A 14479-nucleotide genomic window follows, 5' to 3' on the forward strand; every position below is an offset into this window, starting at 1 on the left:
TGGCAGCACCAACACCTCACCTGCTGATCGCAGGGTTGGAGGTGGTGGATTGTTTTACTTGCTCTGTAGTTTTTTTGCGGCTTTATTTGTTCTGAACATTTTAGTATGTGTTTGGTATGTTTAAGACTTGGTTGGCTGGCATTTATTTTCTGTACCTTGTCCTGGTATCGGCATTGATGGCAGGTGGGATAACATTTTTTACTATACTGATAAATGGGGAAGGAGACGGAAGGTTGGAGCGTATGAGTCCAAGTTGCCTACAGTCATTGGCCATTCTGTTTAGCACATAGGTGAGCTGAGCAGTGCCTGTTCACGCATTCAGCAGCAAGTTCTGTGCACGTGAGAACAGTCTCAAAATGCTAGCTCTTCATTTGTGGCCTCATTGAAGCAGCCCTCCCTCTTTTCCTCCCTGTAAACACCTTTCTGATTCAATGACATCTGTCAAAAGCAGCCCACAGCTCACATTCATGACCATCTTTCCAGACATGGACCTCCCGTTGCCTGATGAAATTTTACGCCACAGTCGCCTCGTCCTCCACCGTCCCCAAAGGCAGCGTGGCAGTGGAAAGGATAGAGAAGAGGGTGTTGGACTCCAACCCAGTAATGGAAGCCTTTGGTAAATATGACTTTTGAATAGATATATTCCTGCAAGTGTAGCAGCACAGATCAAACTGCCAAGCCACAGACTGTGTGAACTGTGGTTTGGGTTCTGTGCAGTGGCGTAGCGTGGGGGGTGCAGGGGGTGCCGGCCGCACCGGGCGCAACATCTGGGGTTAGGGCAAATCCACGGGTTAGGGGGCGCAAATCCACGGGTTAGGGGGCGCAAATTACTTGCCTTGCCCCGGGTGCTGACAACCCACGCTACGCCACTGGTTCTGTGGACAGCAGGCGAACCATGACTTGAAAGCTTCCTGAGTAGAAAGAATCCCAGCTGAGCTTTCATTTCAAATTGCCACCAATTTCATTTTAAAAAGCCACCAAATAGAAAACTGCCTTCAAAGTATGATCGGTATACTTTAAGGCTCCCAGTTGTTGATCTGCAGCCATATCTTAATATGCTGCACACCTGAAACTACATATGACATCAGGTGGTACAGATGTGTGTGCCTTGGGGGAAATGGTCTAGCAGGCCAGGAGTTTCGCATGTCTGTTCTACAGTAGGGTTGCCATATTTCAAAAAGTGAGAATCTGGACACAAAGGGTTTTTTTGCCAAAGTTGTTGAGCAATTTTTAGTTTTACCCAAAGTTGTTGAGCTTTTTTGGAGCTATTTTAAAGGAAAATGGGTTGCCATACCTCCGGATTTTCCCAGACATTTTTGAGATTTCCGCCTGGACACTGCTTCCGACGGCAGTATTCTGGCCATGTACGGGAAATTCCAGTCATATGGCAACCCTATTCTACAGTAACAGCGATTTCCCGTTGTGTCCATATGAATGGTGAGCTGTCTATTCTCAGAGTCTGTCAACCCGCTACATTTCCTTCTTTAAGAGGGAGAATTGCCTTGACTGGTGTGTTATTTTTGATTTTTGATCATTAATCTACCTCTTCTCTCATTCTCCACTTGGGCTGGACTTTGCAGGAAACGCATGTACCCTTCGTAACAGCAACAGCAGCCGTTTTGGCAAATACATCCAGCTTCAGTTAAACAGGTATGAATTTTTAAAAAACCTAGAGATATACACAAACAGCTCGACAGCACTGAAGTTGGCTGACATTGTCACCAATTCCTAACTGCAAATTTTGTGCTGTCTTTATTGCCATGAGAACATGTGCTGAACTTGGCATTCATCCTTGGGATTGATGGGGTTCACAAACTTCCACATATTTAGAAATATAAAGAAAAATTATTTCTGAGCATTTTTTTCCAGGTCTCAGCATCTAACAAGTGCTTCCCTCCAGACTTTCCTGCTGGAGAAAACAAGGGTTGCCTACCAAGCCCCCTGTGAAAGGAACTTTCATATCTTCTACCAGGTTTGTGCCGTCGGTGTTTTTTGTTATTATTATTTCAAATACATGACCTTTCCTTTTTGTATGTTTACATGCGGGGGAATGCACAGTCCCAAATCGATAACTTAAACTTGATAAGTATTTCTAAATTAACTGAACACAAAGAGCAAATCCCCTGAAATAATTTGATGTCAGTTAATTAACACAGGAAGCAGCCTTCATACCAGGTAGGATCACTGGTCCATCTAGCTCAGTACTGTCTACACTGGGTGGCAGCAGCAGGTTTCAGGCAAGGATCTCTCCCTGCCCTGTCTGGCGATTCTAGGGATGGATTCTGTGAGGTCGCTGCGGTTTATTCCAAGATGTGGGTTTTGTGAAAGTAAGTTTAGGCAGACGTATATTATTTATATTTCTGTATATTACTAGTAATTGGGGAGTAAAGAAAACAATGATGTTAACTCTTCATTCCTTCATTTTTTTAATTTGGCAAATCTGTATGCAAGTTCCTTAGTTTAGGCAAATGTCTCTTTGCATGGAAAATATTGTAATTGTTTTGTCTTCAGCTAGATTTTATGTTACATATGATTGTAATACTTTTCGTTACTTTTTTTTTGCTTGTATGAAAACTTTTCCCTCTCTTAATATAAGCTACACATTTTAAAATATGAAAGCAGAAATGCTGCTCAAAATCCATTCTTTGGCTGTTGTGTGCTTTGGAAACCATGGGTTGTATCTGACTTCTACTTGGAGTAAACCCATTGAAACTAATGGGCATGACTAACTTAAGTCCATTCATTTCAACAGGTCTATTCTGAGTAGAACAGGCTTGGCTACAACCACCACGGTTTTGGCTCCAAACCGTGGTTTTGCCATGATGTCATCTTGTGCCATTGCTTTTAAATCTAATGTGAAAGGGTGATTCCCTTTTCTTGCCTCATTTTACTCTTCTCTACATTCTCTACACACACACATATATAATTTGCTGGTTACGCTACCATGGCTTGCTTTGAGGAGAATTGCCTGAACTGTTTACTCTTCCTTTCCAGATTGCAAAAGGTGCCAGTCACGAAGAACGACTGGAATGGGACGTCCCTGAAGGAGCAAAATTCTGCTGGCTTCCGAATCCTGAAAAGACTTTAGAAGGTGTTGCTTTGGGACCATATATTGTAGAAGGAACCTCAGCTGCTTTAGGGGAAGCAGTGGGGAAGTTTAAGAATAAGCTTAAATAAATGTAGGCTCTCTATTAAGTAAAGGCTGGATGGTTATCTGTCAGGGGGGTTGCAGCTGCTGTTGCGTTGAAGACTAGAAACTTGTGGTCCTCAAGATGTTGTTACTATTACCACATTCTTGCCTGGATGGAGGCTAAAGAGGTGTGTGTGTGTGTGTGAATGTGTGTAGAAACTAACCTACTATACAAAGAGAAATTTTGCAGTCATTGCTCCGCCCATTCATTGCTCCACCAGCAGCACCATTTCACATCTTTCTTCCCAATGGGGATAATACTCTTAAGAGACACACCATCTCCTTCTCTAACTTGAGGGTCTCTTTCTCTTCCACAGAGGACTCCTTTGAGGTGACACGAGAGGCGATGTCGCATCTGGGCATTGACTGCTACACGCAGAATAATGTTTTCAAGGTTGGTTGAAACACAGATCTGTGCCCCTGCTAGTGGCTTTACTATGGTAATGCCTCTTCCTAATGCCTGGAAGGAGGAGGGCCACACTCACCAGTGGTATGTGGCCCTCAGAAAGTTGCCCACAAGGGAATACAGACCTTGAGGTCAAAAAGGTTCCCTACCTCTGGCTTAAATCGTTGGCAGTGTGAACATTGATGACTTCCTACCCAGATTCTGCAGGGACGTTTGGAGTGCTGGCTCCTAGCTAACCTGAATAGTCTATGTGCCCCAAAGTGGTCTCCCACCCCTGAAGCATCTTGTCTCTTTCTTTCTTTTTTCAGATATTAGCAGGTCTTCTCCACCTGGGAAACATCCAGTTCTCTGAGGCTGAGGACGAGTCGCAGCCTTGTGAACTGGACGACAGCGCCAAAGGTGAGTCGCCATGATCCCTCCGATTCCTGACCAAACTGGTTGTATTATTCATTATATTTTTAGAACAGCCTTCAACCAAAGTTCCCAGGATGGTAGGCAAGAATTACAGCAGCCTCCTTCACTCTAATATACTTCCAAACCATGGCTTAGACAGAGAGCATCATGCGGGTATTTAGAGGGGAAATCACTAAAGTGTGGTTTGGCTTAAGGTTGTGTGTGAACTTTTTTGAGTTGTCTTGCTCCCAGAAAAGAATGAGTGGTAAACCAAGGACAAACCGCAAGATTAAGTGGGAATCTTTTTTTAAAATAGCCACAGAACCTTAAAAAAAAAATCTTCCAAACCCAGGATTTGCAAAGACTGCTTCCAGATTATTAAAGGTGCCTGTAGAGCAGTTGCTGGAAACGCTGCGGATCCGGACGATAACGGCTGGGAAGCAACGGCAGGTATTCAAGAAGGCTTGCCCCAAGGTTGAATGTGGGACAAGAAGGGACTGTCTTGCCAAGGTTGTCTATGCCAAGTAAGTGCTCTGGACCTTGTTTCAGGAGCTTCTTCTGTGTCACCCTCTCTCTTTGTCTTTCCTTGCCTTTTGTTCTCCCCCAAAAGAAAAGGAGCAGCCTAATTCTGTCCTGGTAACACTCCTGTAAGGTAGGCAAGCCTGCGGAGGAGAATATAACCTGTGCGGCAGATCTGGGTCTGGTTTGGCTTTCACATTCCAAGCCCAGTGCCTTATTTGCTGCATTGTGCTAGTCTCCAGGTGGTTTTAACTGCAAGACAATGATAATGATTCTGTTTACTTGATTCAGGAGTGGGGAACCTCAGGCCTGGGAGCCAATTGCAACCTCCAGGACACTTTCTGTGGCCCTCAGAGCTCTCTGTGGGCCACTCCTCCTTCCCAGCCACACCCCTCACCAACTTCATACCCCCCTTTAAATAATTGGCATGGCTGAGATGTGCCCCTGAACCTTGATGGTGCCTCTTTGCTTGTCTGGAGAGGGGGGAGATAGAGGAGTGTGTGTAGAAACTGGCCTATAGTTCAGTGATAACATTTGCTTTCCATCCATGTTTGTTCTGGCCCTGCGCACCACTGGGATGTGGCCTGTAGGAAGTCGCCCACCCGGGACTGCCACCTCTGGCTGGAAATAGGAAGCCGGGAGTTATGGGTGGAATAGAATGGAGTGTCTGGAAAAGGGGAAGGCTGATTGGCTGGAACCCTGCTACGCAGATATGCCGCAACTTAGTCGGAGCAACTCTCACTCGTAATGAAAACCAGCTTGGCCAAGTTTGTGTTTAGACCTTTTCAGGCTCACAATTTTTTAGAGCCCTGATGGGGAACCTGTGGCCTTCCAGATGTTTTGGACTCCCGACTCCCACCAGCCTCCAACCAGCAAATAGCCACTGATCAGGGATGATGAGAGTTGTCTGATCAGACAACCTTTGCAGGGCCATTGCTTTAAATGTTGGTTTGAGCCCATCTTTGCAATTCCCCAAGTTAACTCTGCACAAAGCACGTGTGCTTTTGGGGAGGCAAGGTGGGGAAAGGATCATTCTTTCACTTGTCCTAAGACTCAGTCTCAATACGGAAACAGATTTTAGGCTAGAAAATTAAGCCCTGCACAAGAGCTGTGCCACAAACGTTTAGGCTTCTCTGTGTCTGCCTCCTCGCTTTGTAGCTGCTTCAAACAGCGTCTCCGTCTCTCCAGCCAATTGGGATGGCACAGTAGCATTTTTCTATTGCAGGGTATTTGACTGGCTGGTGGCCGTGATCAATGGAAGCATCAATGCAGATCCTTCTGTCTGGAACAACTTCATAGGTAACATTTTTCAATCCCTGCTGGGTGTGGGGTATCAACAGGGTTATTTGCACTGTGTACACACACAAGCATATGAATCTTGCACCCAGGAAATCCAGACTCTGTGCTGTTAAAAAGCTGGATTCTGCAGCCTGGATATAAATCATTCAGACCTGGGGTGAGGTAGGGTTGGAGGCGGGGAATACTTTCAATTTGCAAATAACTTTCTAGACTGGTCACATGAATCCCACTGCACCTTTGCTTGCGGGTGAAGGCTGACAATATGGGGTTTTGGCCACGGGGCAAATTTTGAATTTTGAGGAAGTATTGTGGGCACAGGATTGCTGCCATGGGACATGCACCATGACACAAAATGCCTGCCACATCTAAAAGAGCAGGAGAGATAGGACCACAAAATGATGTCAACATGCCCTGCTTCCCACCCCCAAAAATTCAGTCATCCCCATCAGTGGTGGAAAAGGCACTTCAACCAGCCACTTCCATGCTTGCTTATAGAGAGAAGCTGTATGCTCCTCTGCTCTGTTCAGAATGGGTGGACGGGTGGTGTCCAATCCTGGCAACTAGTGGGAAGGGCCCCAAAGCTCAATGGCTGAGTATCTTCTGTCCCAGGTTCATTCCCCAGCATCTCCAGGTAAGACTAGGAGACACTACCTGCCTGAAACCCTGGCAAGCTGCTGTCAGTCGGTGTAGACAGTATTGAGCTATATAGACCAATCGTCTTGCTTGATATGAGACAGCTTCCGACACCCCAGTGCAGACAGGAGTTGAGCAGGAAGAGCAAACAACCTCTCTTGTACGCTGTGGAGTTTGGAGGGGATTTTTCTAGAGACTTTTCGCGGGCACCACATTGGCGACCCTGGAGCGGGGGAGGGCAGGACATTGTTTTAAGTGAAGCACCCCAGATTGCTGGATCAGCCACCTTGTCTCCCACCCCAACTTCCAGGTCTGTTGGATGTTTACGGCTTTGAATCTTTTCCGGACAACCACCTGGAGCAGCTGTGCATCAACTATGCCAATGAGAAACTGCAGCAGCATTTTGTAAGCCATTTCCTCAAAGCCCAGCAGGTAATGCCCATGTTCGGGTTCTCCCACAAGGTTCTTTTGCAACACCCAGTTCCAACATCGGGGGGGAGGGCTTGGGCAACATGCTGTGAGTGGCCCCCCCACCTCCTCCTTCTTCTGTTTCCCCAGGAAGAGTATGCTGCAGAAGGCCTGGAGTGGTCTTTCATCAACTACCAGGACAACCAGTGCTGCCTGGACGTAATAGAAGGCAGCCCAGTCAGCATCTTCTCTCTGCTGAACGAGGTGGGTCCAGAGCGCTCAGTTTTCTGTGATTTGGGCCTGCTTTGAAACCACTAGTCATTTCTGGCTTTCTGAGAGTGCTGACATCCATGGAGTAGGCCTGTTGGATATATATATAGCCAAGACTGTGTTGCATAGTGGTTAGAATGTTGGACTAGGATTAGGGAGAAGCAATTTTATTTATTACTTGTGCTTCTGCCAACCTCATGCTTCCCTAGCCCAAGCCTGCAGGCTTCATTCATTCAGTCATTTACTAACTAACTAACTAACTAACTAACTTTCTATACCACCCTTCACGCTAGGATTGCAGGGCAGTTTACAATATAAAAACACAAAAATGCACACCATAGTAACAAACAAAAACAGTAGCCTTCCATCTTGTTCATGGGTAGATATTTCAGCTCCCCATTGGCTGATAAGCATTAGCACTCACACCCTGAACATCTGTAATAAAGGGAACTTTTTCACAAAGGCAGCACAGCCTCCTATTTACAGGGGAGCAAGAGATTTTGTCTTGAACATGGGTGGTTAGTCTTTTTCGGACCAAGGACCACGTTGACCGATGGTTGACCCTCCGGGGACCAAAGTGTAACAGGTGGGTTTTGCAAAACAAGAAATGTTAATGCTTTAAGTGACACAATTTGGGTGGAGTGGGTCACAAAAAACATTTGACATCACAGCAGGAGGAGTGATCAGTTAAAAAAACAACACTGAAAATCATCCAGTGAACTTCATGGCTGAGTGGAGATTTGAACCTTTATCTGTATTTTAATAGATTAATTTTTAATATTACTTTAATTACTTTGTCACAATTATATTTTACATGTTTCCAGCTTTTGTATTTTATCTATGCGTTTTAATTTGTGTAAGCCACCTTGAGTCCTGGTCCGGGGAAAAGATGGGATACAAATAATTATAATAATAATTGAACCCTGGTCTCCCAGGTCTTAGACCGACACTCAGATCTAATACTCAAGAGAGGTAATGCCTTTGTAGTTGGAGGTTTGATTTACCCACAATGGCAAACACTTACTTTACTGATAGAGCTGCTCTCCATAGTGTCAATTAAAATTCACTTGGCATCCCCTCCACACTTCTGTCAGTCCAACTTTCCCCATTCTTACTATCTCTCTCTCTTTCTCTCTCTTAGGAATGCCGCCTCAACAGACCCTCCAACACCAGCCAGCTTCAAACCCGGATTGACGTGGCTTTGTCTGATAACCGGTGTGTTAGCAGGGACCGGTTTAGTAAGGAGCCCAACTTCATCGTTTCCCATTACGCTGGAGATGTCCGCTATCAGGTGGAAGGAATGGTGGAAAAGAACAAGGTACACTCAGTAGTGCAATAGCAGCAGCAACAATAGCAACAACAACAATTATTTATTATTTATACCCCATTAATCTGGCTGGGTTTCCCCAGTGGCCAATTCAGATGTGCAGGGTCCCTTTGTGATAGTCACAGCCATGCCCCCTTCTACAATTAAAAAAAACAAAAAAACCCTTCTAAGATTATGCACTAAACTTATAATTATACAACAATAATAATTAGGGATGCATTGCAATGATCACTGCAGATCTCCATGTGTTGCCTTTCAGCTATTTCTACAGCTTTCTGCACACAAACATGGGCAAATGATTTGGAGTGCTCCAATACTGTCTTTAGAAGGGCCTTAAAGTGCGTGTTCCTTGAAGTTCCCTTGTACATAACAGAACTTTCACGCTGTTCTCTGGAAACTGAGGCACCTTGTGTTTCCAGCGTTCCTAAATGTTTAGCTTTGGAGCATATAGAACAGCTCCTCCTTGATGTTCTTCTGCATAGGAGCTCGTACTCAGTGGCCGACTCACCACCTTTCACTCTGATAGGCTCCAATCAGCCCAGATGTGAGAAGACTTATTCTCAGGAGCAATAAAGCTTCTTTCAGGCTGTCTGGGTGACTCTAAGGCATTGGAGACAGGGACCCTGCTGCAGAAATAACAAAACCTCTGGGATTTGCGCAACACCTCTGGGTATGCGCAAAGAGCTCTTTGGGTGCCAAGTCACCTCCCAGTTATTGCCTCCCGGTCTAGGATATTCCCTTAAGTCAAAGTTGGAAGTATTCTCCATCTAGTTTGTCCCAAGTTGTTTGCAAATATGTTGTCCTAACTATAATATTTCCTCCTGCTCCCTGTAAATGTTTCATACAATTTTCCCTCAGAAAGCAATAACACTTGCATGCTCCTTTTCTTCTCTTTCCTGCCTTCAAAAAAGGACCCTGTCCCCCCAGAACTGGTTCTGTTGCTACAGCTGTCCCAAGATTCTTTGCTTCAGAAATTGTTTCCTGTGGAAACCACAAGCCAAAAAACAAGCACAAACGACATCAGGACTCAGATGAAACCTGTGGTGGTTACAGTAGTCTCCAAATTCAAGGTTTGCCCCATATTTATACCTTTTTTTAAGCTAAGTACCTTCAAAGCTGTTGTTTTTCTGCTTCCACACTTCTCTGTACAACAGTGAGGGCTAGAAGCTAGTGTTTGTTAAACAGAATAAAACCTGGGATTCTCAGAACAAATGGTCATTCTGTACACAGAACAATCGTCAGTAATGTTAGATTAGATGTTTCCAAAATGCCCAGCGGCTGGGAACATTACCCACAGGGCCTTGTTCCCCAAGCATCCTGTCATAGAGCTGTGTCTTGCTGAAGATTCTAGGCAGTTTGCTAGGTTGCAAGCTCGGGCCATGCAGGATCAGACTCACTGTTCCTCTGCACGAATTGGGTATGTGTTTGTGTGTGCCCAGAGTGCCAACAACACTCACCATGTCAGGGAATTAGAAACATAAAAGGCTGAATTACGCTGAGTCAGACCTACTGGTCCATCTAGCTCAGTACTGGCTACATTGGCTAGTGGTGGCCCTTTAGAATTTGGACAAGATTCTCTTGTTTTTTTCAAATCTTAAATTCAGCTCTCTGCATTTCCACATCAGTGCAATATATACTTATCTTTTTAAAAGTCATCAGTGACTTTCTCTTAATGGACACATTTTTGCTATGCCATTTCCCCTAAACAATGCATTTGTCTATATTATTTTTTACTAATGTCTGCATTTTTATGCGCACTCCACCCTAACATAGGAACGTTTGGCTGGAGAATTCCAGAGCAAAATTGAGAGGCGTGTGCATTTCAAAGGATGGTTGTATTTCACTCCACACAGAAAGTGCAAACTAGTTGAATTGGCCTTTAAGCACAAACTGAAACGAATCTCTCCCCCGTCCCTACTCTATTGGGCATGGGCAGTATCATTTTACCTCCCTAGGCATCAGAGCTCACAGCCTGAGCATCAGAAATAGAGGCAATGATGAGCATAACACGCTGTCCTCTGTTTGTCCCGTAGGGGTCGCTCGAGAAGCTGATGGAGATCCTGCACAGCACCACCCCACACTACATCCGCTGCATCAAGCCCAACGCAGATTGCCAGGCAGCTCTTTTCCGAAAGGACGAGGTAATACACTCAGAACTGAACTTCCAAAGCCGGCTGGGGGGGGGGGGGAGCTCAGTACCAAGGCCACATAAGTACCTGTGCCGCAGGTGACATTTGAATCAGGGACGTCTTAATTCATAGCTCTGGCCTTTAATTTAAAGTCACTAGAATGGGCACCAGCTCTCAACCCTGCCTTTTAAACATCATCCTATTTTGTCAGGTTCTGCAGCAGCTGGAGGCGTGTGGCATCGTGGAAGCTGTCAACATCAGCGCTGCAGGCTTTCCAATTCGGTAAGGCTGTCCAGAGTTGCATTTCCCCCTTGTTTTTGTATTTTGGGGGACACTGATTTGCCCATGTTCATCTGGATTCCCTCTCCCTTCCTTTTGGGTGGGGGAGTAGATTGTACAAATTCAGGCTGATTGCTGGCAACAACCACACTACACTGTCCCCCCACCATAAAGAAAGTAGATTGCAAGTAGATACTGTATTTTTCGCACTATAGGATGCACCGGACAATAGGACGCACCTTGTTTTAGAGGGGGGAGAACAAGAAAAAAATTTCTCCCCCTCTCTGCCCAGCGCTCCCCCTCTCGCTCTCCAGGCTTCAGGTTCCTTTCGACCTGCTCTTTAGGGCTGGCGGGGGGAAGCCCACCACCAGCCCCAAAGAGCAGGTCAGGGAGCAGTGGAAAGGCGCAGTGGAGAGGCTGCTGCCATAGTCGCGCGTCACCTCTCCAGCTGGGAGAGGGTCGCAGGGCTATGGCTCCTGCAGGGCTCCCCACGCTGCGGATGTCTGCCCGGCGCGAGGGGCACTCTGTTTCAGGGCGCCGTTTGCTCCGGGCGGCAGGTTGCTATCTGCTATAGAGGCTCCTTCCATAGCTGCACATCACCTCTCCAGCCGGGAGAGGGTAGCGGGGCTATGGCGTCTTCGCTCCATAGGACGCACACACATTTCCCCTTCATTTTTGAAGGGGAAAAAGTGCGTCCTATAGAGCGAAAAATACGGTATCTAATCACAACAGGGAGGTCAGTCTAGGATGCAATCTTGTGCTGCCACATTTAAAATTAAAGTAGAAAAAGAGAAGGGATCACAAAAGCAGGGTGTGCATGCCCCCCCCCCATCATTGTGTGGAAAGGCCACTACCACTCTTTCTCTGACAGAAACTCTTAGCACTTCTCTCCTGTTCAGAACAGATGGGGAGGTGGAGTGTTCCATCCTGGCATCCAGTGAAATGTGGGCACGTTTAGTGTAGGAGAGGCTGAGCAGTGGGAGTTGTGTTCAGGATGCCTCAGACTCCACTTGTTTAATCAGCATTGCTTTTGACTGATTTTTTCTCTCTCCCTTCCCTTTGACCTGGCAGGATTTCCTTTGAAAGCTTCCTGGAGCGTTATAAAGTGCTGAGGAGATCACCAAGGCAAAAGTCAAACACCACGCATCAAGAGAATGGCTTCTCGCACGTTATGGGAAACGGTGTGTTTCTTTAATCAAGTCTTTTTCCTTAGTAACTTGAAATATGTCTGATATTTACTGATCTCAGCTTGGTGCACTGAAAAGCCATCTAAGAATCTCTGTCAATTCTCCCACTTTAAATTCCTCTCTTTCTCTTCATACTTTCTGGTGCTATTTCTGGGAGCCAGCTAAAAACGAAGAGCACAATGTTTGGGTGCAGGGTCAAGTTTCCTGCACATGTCCCATTTTGAGCATGGATAAGCAACCTTGGAATCTTTATTTCACATTCTTTAAAAATTGTATTTATGTCTAGCTCTTGTGTTGGGTGGTGATGCACATTTTTATCATCCCTCACTGGCAATGATGCAACTGTATTCTCCCTCCTGTAAGAGGCAGCGTGCCTCTATAGACCGGTTGCTGGGACTCACGAGTTCGGAAGAGCACTGTTGCACCCAGGTTCCCTGTAGGCATCTAGTTGACCTTTCGCCTGGTCCAGCAGGCTCTTCTTATGATCTTATACAAGCCAAAATTTTATACAAGTGGCAGAATGGAATTTTTCTTGATGTCAAAATGGCATTGTCAGAAACCTGCTTTTATGGAAGGGATACTGCTACTTTATTTTCCTCTTCTGTGCATGAATCCAATACCTTTCCAACTACACTTTTTCGTCTCTCCAGCTCCACCCTGGATTCTTCTGCTGCTCTTGCAAAAACCCGCTTTTCTCTCTACGGGGCTGTTTCTCCTTTCAAGCAACGAACCGCATCTCTCTTTCTCTGTTTGCCTTTAGCAGACCAGGCCAGCCAGTGGAGGTAAGCACAGGGTCAGGTCTCTCATGAGGTTAGGCCAAGCTGTATGTGGCAAGCCAACCATGTCTTAAGTGGTCGCCCATGTTTTTGTCTTTTTTTTATTTCTACAAGATGTGTTTGCCAATTCATCCTAAAACCTCTTAGCGGTTTACATGAAATATTAAAACATAGATTAAAATTACCGATAAAAAACAGTTTAAAAGCTAAAGTCAGCCTCATTTCCCCCCTCAAAATAAAACCAATAATACAATTTCTATGATTTTAGCAGTACTCCCCTTTCTTTTCTCACAGATTTGATGACAGCGTCTTATGCAGAGGACAAAAGCAATACTTTATGCTCTGCGGTCCAGGAGATCCTTCAGCAAATGTGCCCCCCTGATGCCCCTCCCCTCAAGCCTACAGAGAACCAACCCCGTATTGTGCCAGTATATTGTGGGAAAACCAAAGTATTTATGACGAACTCCACGGTAAGGGGGACACTTTCAGTGGGTTCTTTGGCATGGAGTCCTCCTCACTCTCATCAGAAACAGGATTCCATTTCCTGCAAATCACACCATATGTCAATGGTTCTAAAGTGCTATGGTGCCATGGCTCCCCCCAAAGAATTCTGGGAGCTGCCATTAGTTAGGGGTGCTGAGAGTTGTCAACATAAGCCCCATTCCCCTCGCAGAGCTGCAGTGCCAGAGTGGTTTAACAATCAGTCCCTCGTCTCAGGGAACACTGGAAACTGTAGCTATGGGAGGGGAATGGGATCTCGTAACCACCCTTAGCACCCTTAACAAACCAGAATTCCTTGAGGGAGCCATGGCAGTGTCATGTTAAATGTATTGTGTAAATGTAGCCTTGGTTTTCATTTAAAAACAGGAATGAGCCAATGTTTGGTTTGGTTTGTTTTTCTTGCGTTTGCCCAAGGAGGCTGGATAGGAATGTACCAAATACATTTTTAAAAAATGAAATAAAACCTAATCCAACACTTTCAACCAAGGTTCACTCACCTGCAGGCTGTACTCTTACCCACCCCAAGCCATCCTCAAAATGTGTTTTTAAATAGTGTTGGTTTTTTAAAACAATTCATTGACTCCTCCTATATGTCCGCTGTTATGGTGCCAAAATGTTGTTCAGTAATATATTAAAAATTATTTTAAATAGTGTAGAATAGCTGGTAAGAAAGTGTTTTGGAAGTTAGCATTGAGAACTGCAGTTCTTATCATGCCTGCCTTGGCATGTGGCCTCCAAAAGGTCTGCCTGGAAAAGGCTAGCTGCCTCTCCTCTAACCATTACACCACACTGCATCTCCACTCAGGCAGGTTTGCTTACTTGTACTTAGAACAGGGAATCTGCCCACAATGAAAAGTTTTAAGTTATCTCCTTCCTCCGCTGGACTCTGAAACTCTTCTCACCTGGGAGGTTAAATCAGTCTCTTTAAAAATAAAATCCTTTGTTTGGGGGAAGTCCAAAGGCCAGATATGCCTGAAGCCTGATTGCATGTGGCTCCAACTAATGGACTTATTTTTCTCTTCTGTAGCTGGAGCTCCTCGAAGTGGGGCGAGCCAGAGTCTTAGCTGACAAAGCTTTCTGCATCCAGTGCTGCTGGCGAAGGTTTAAGAGGAGGAAGCTGGCTCAAGAGAGAGCATCAGCCACAGTCATCCAGTCAGGTGAG

At 45.5% G+C, this 14479-nt stretch overlaps 1 protein-coding gene across 6 annotated transcripts in view; it reads left to right on the plus strand.

The window, feature by feature from the left end:
- Window positions 1–14479, plus strand: part of MYO19 (myosin XIX) — a 33367-nt gene that overhangs the window by 15441 nt on the left and 3447 nt on the right. For all 6 annotated transcript variants that reach the window (XM_081844091.1, XM_081844090.1, XM_081844092.1 and 3 more), the window contains 17 exons: window positions 484–616; window positions 1581–1650; window positions 1870–1972; window positions 2995–3091; window positions 3508–3584; window positions 3905–3995; window positions 4342–4513; window positions 5734–5807; window positions 6751–6872; window positions 6999–7112; window positions 8260–8436; window positions 9357–9515; window positions 10479–10586; window positions 10786–10856; window positions 11925–12034; window positions 13111–13286; window positions 14345–14474. In XM_081844091.1, coding sequence (XP_081700217.1) covers window positions 484–616; window positions 1581–1650; window positions 1870–1972; window positions 2995–3091; window positions 3508–3584; window positions 3905–3995; window positions 4342–4513; window positions 5734–5807; window positions 6751–6872; window positions 6999–7112; window positions 8260–8436; window positions 9357–9515; window positions 10479–10586; window positions 10786–10856; window positions 11925–12034; window positions 13111–13286; window positions 14345–14474 — 1984 coding nt within the window. The remainder of the gene's footprint in view (window positions 1–483; window positions 617–1580; window positions 1651–1869; window positions 1973–2994; window positions 3092–3507; window positions 3585–3904; window positions 3996–4341; window positions 4514–5733; window positions 5808–6750; window positions 6873–6998; window positions 7113–8259; window positions 8437–9356; window positions 9516–10478; window positions 10587–10785; window positions 10857–11924; window positions 12035–13110; window positions 13287–14344; window positions 14475–14479) is intronic.

The sequence above is a fragment of the Podarcis erhardii genome, assembly GCF_964252035.2.
Source record: "Podarcis erhardii genome assembly, chromosome: 16".
Classification (NCBI taxonomy): domain Eukaryota; kingdom Metazoa; phylum Chordata; class Lepidosauria; order Squamata; family Lacertidae; genus Podarcis; species Podarcis erhardii.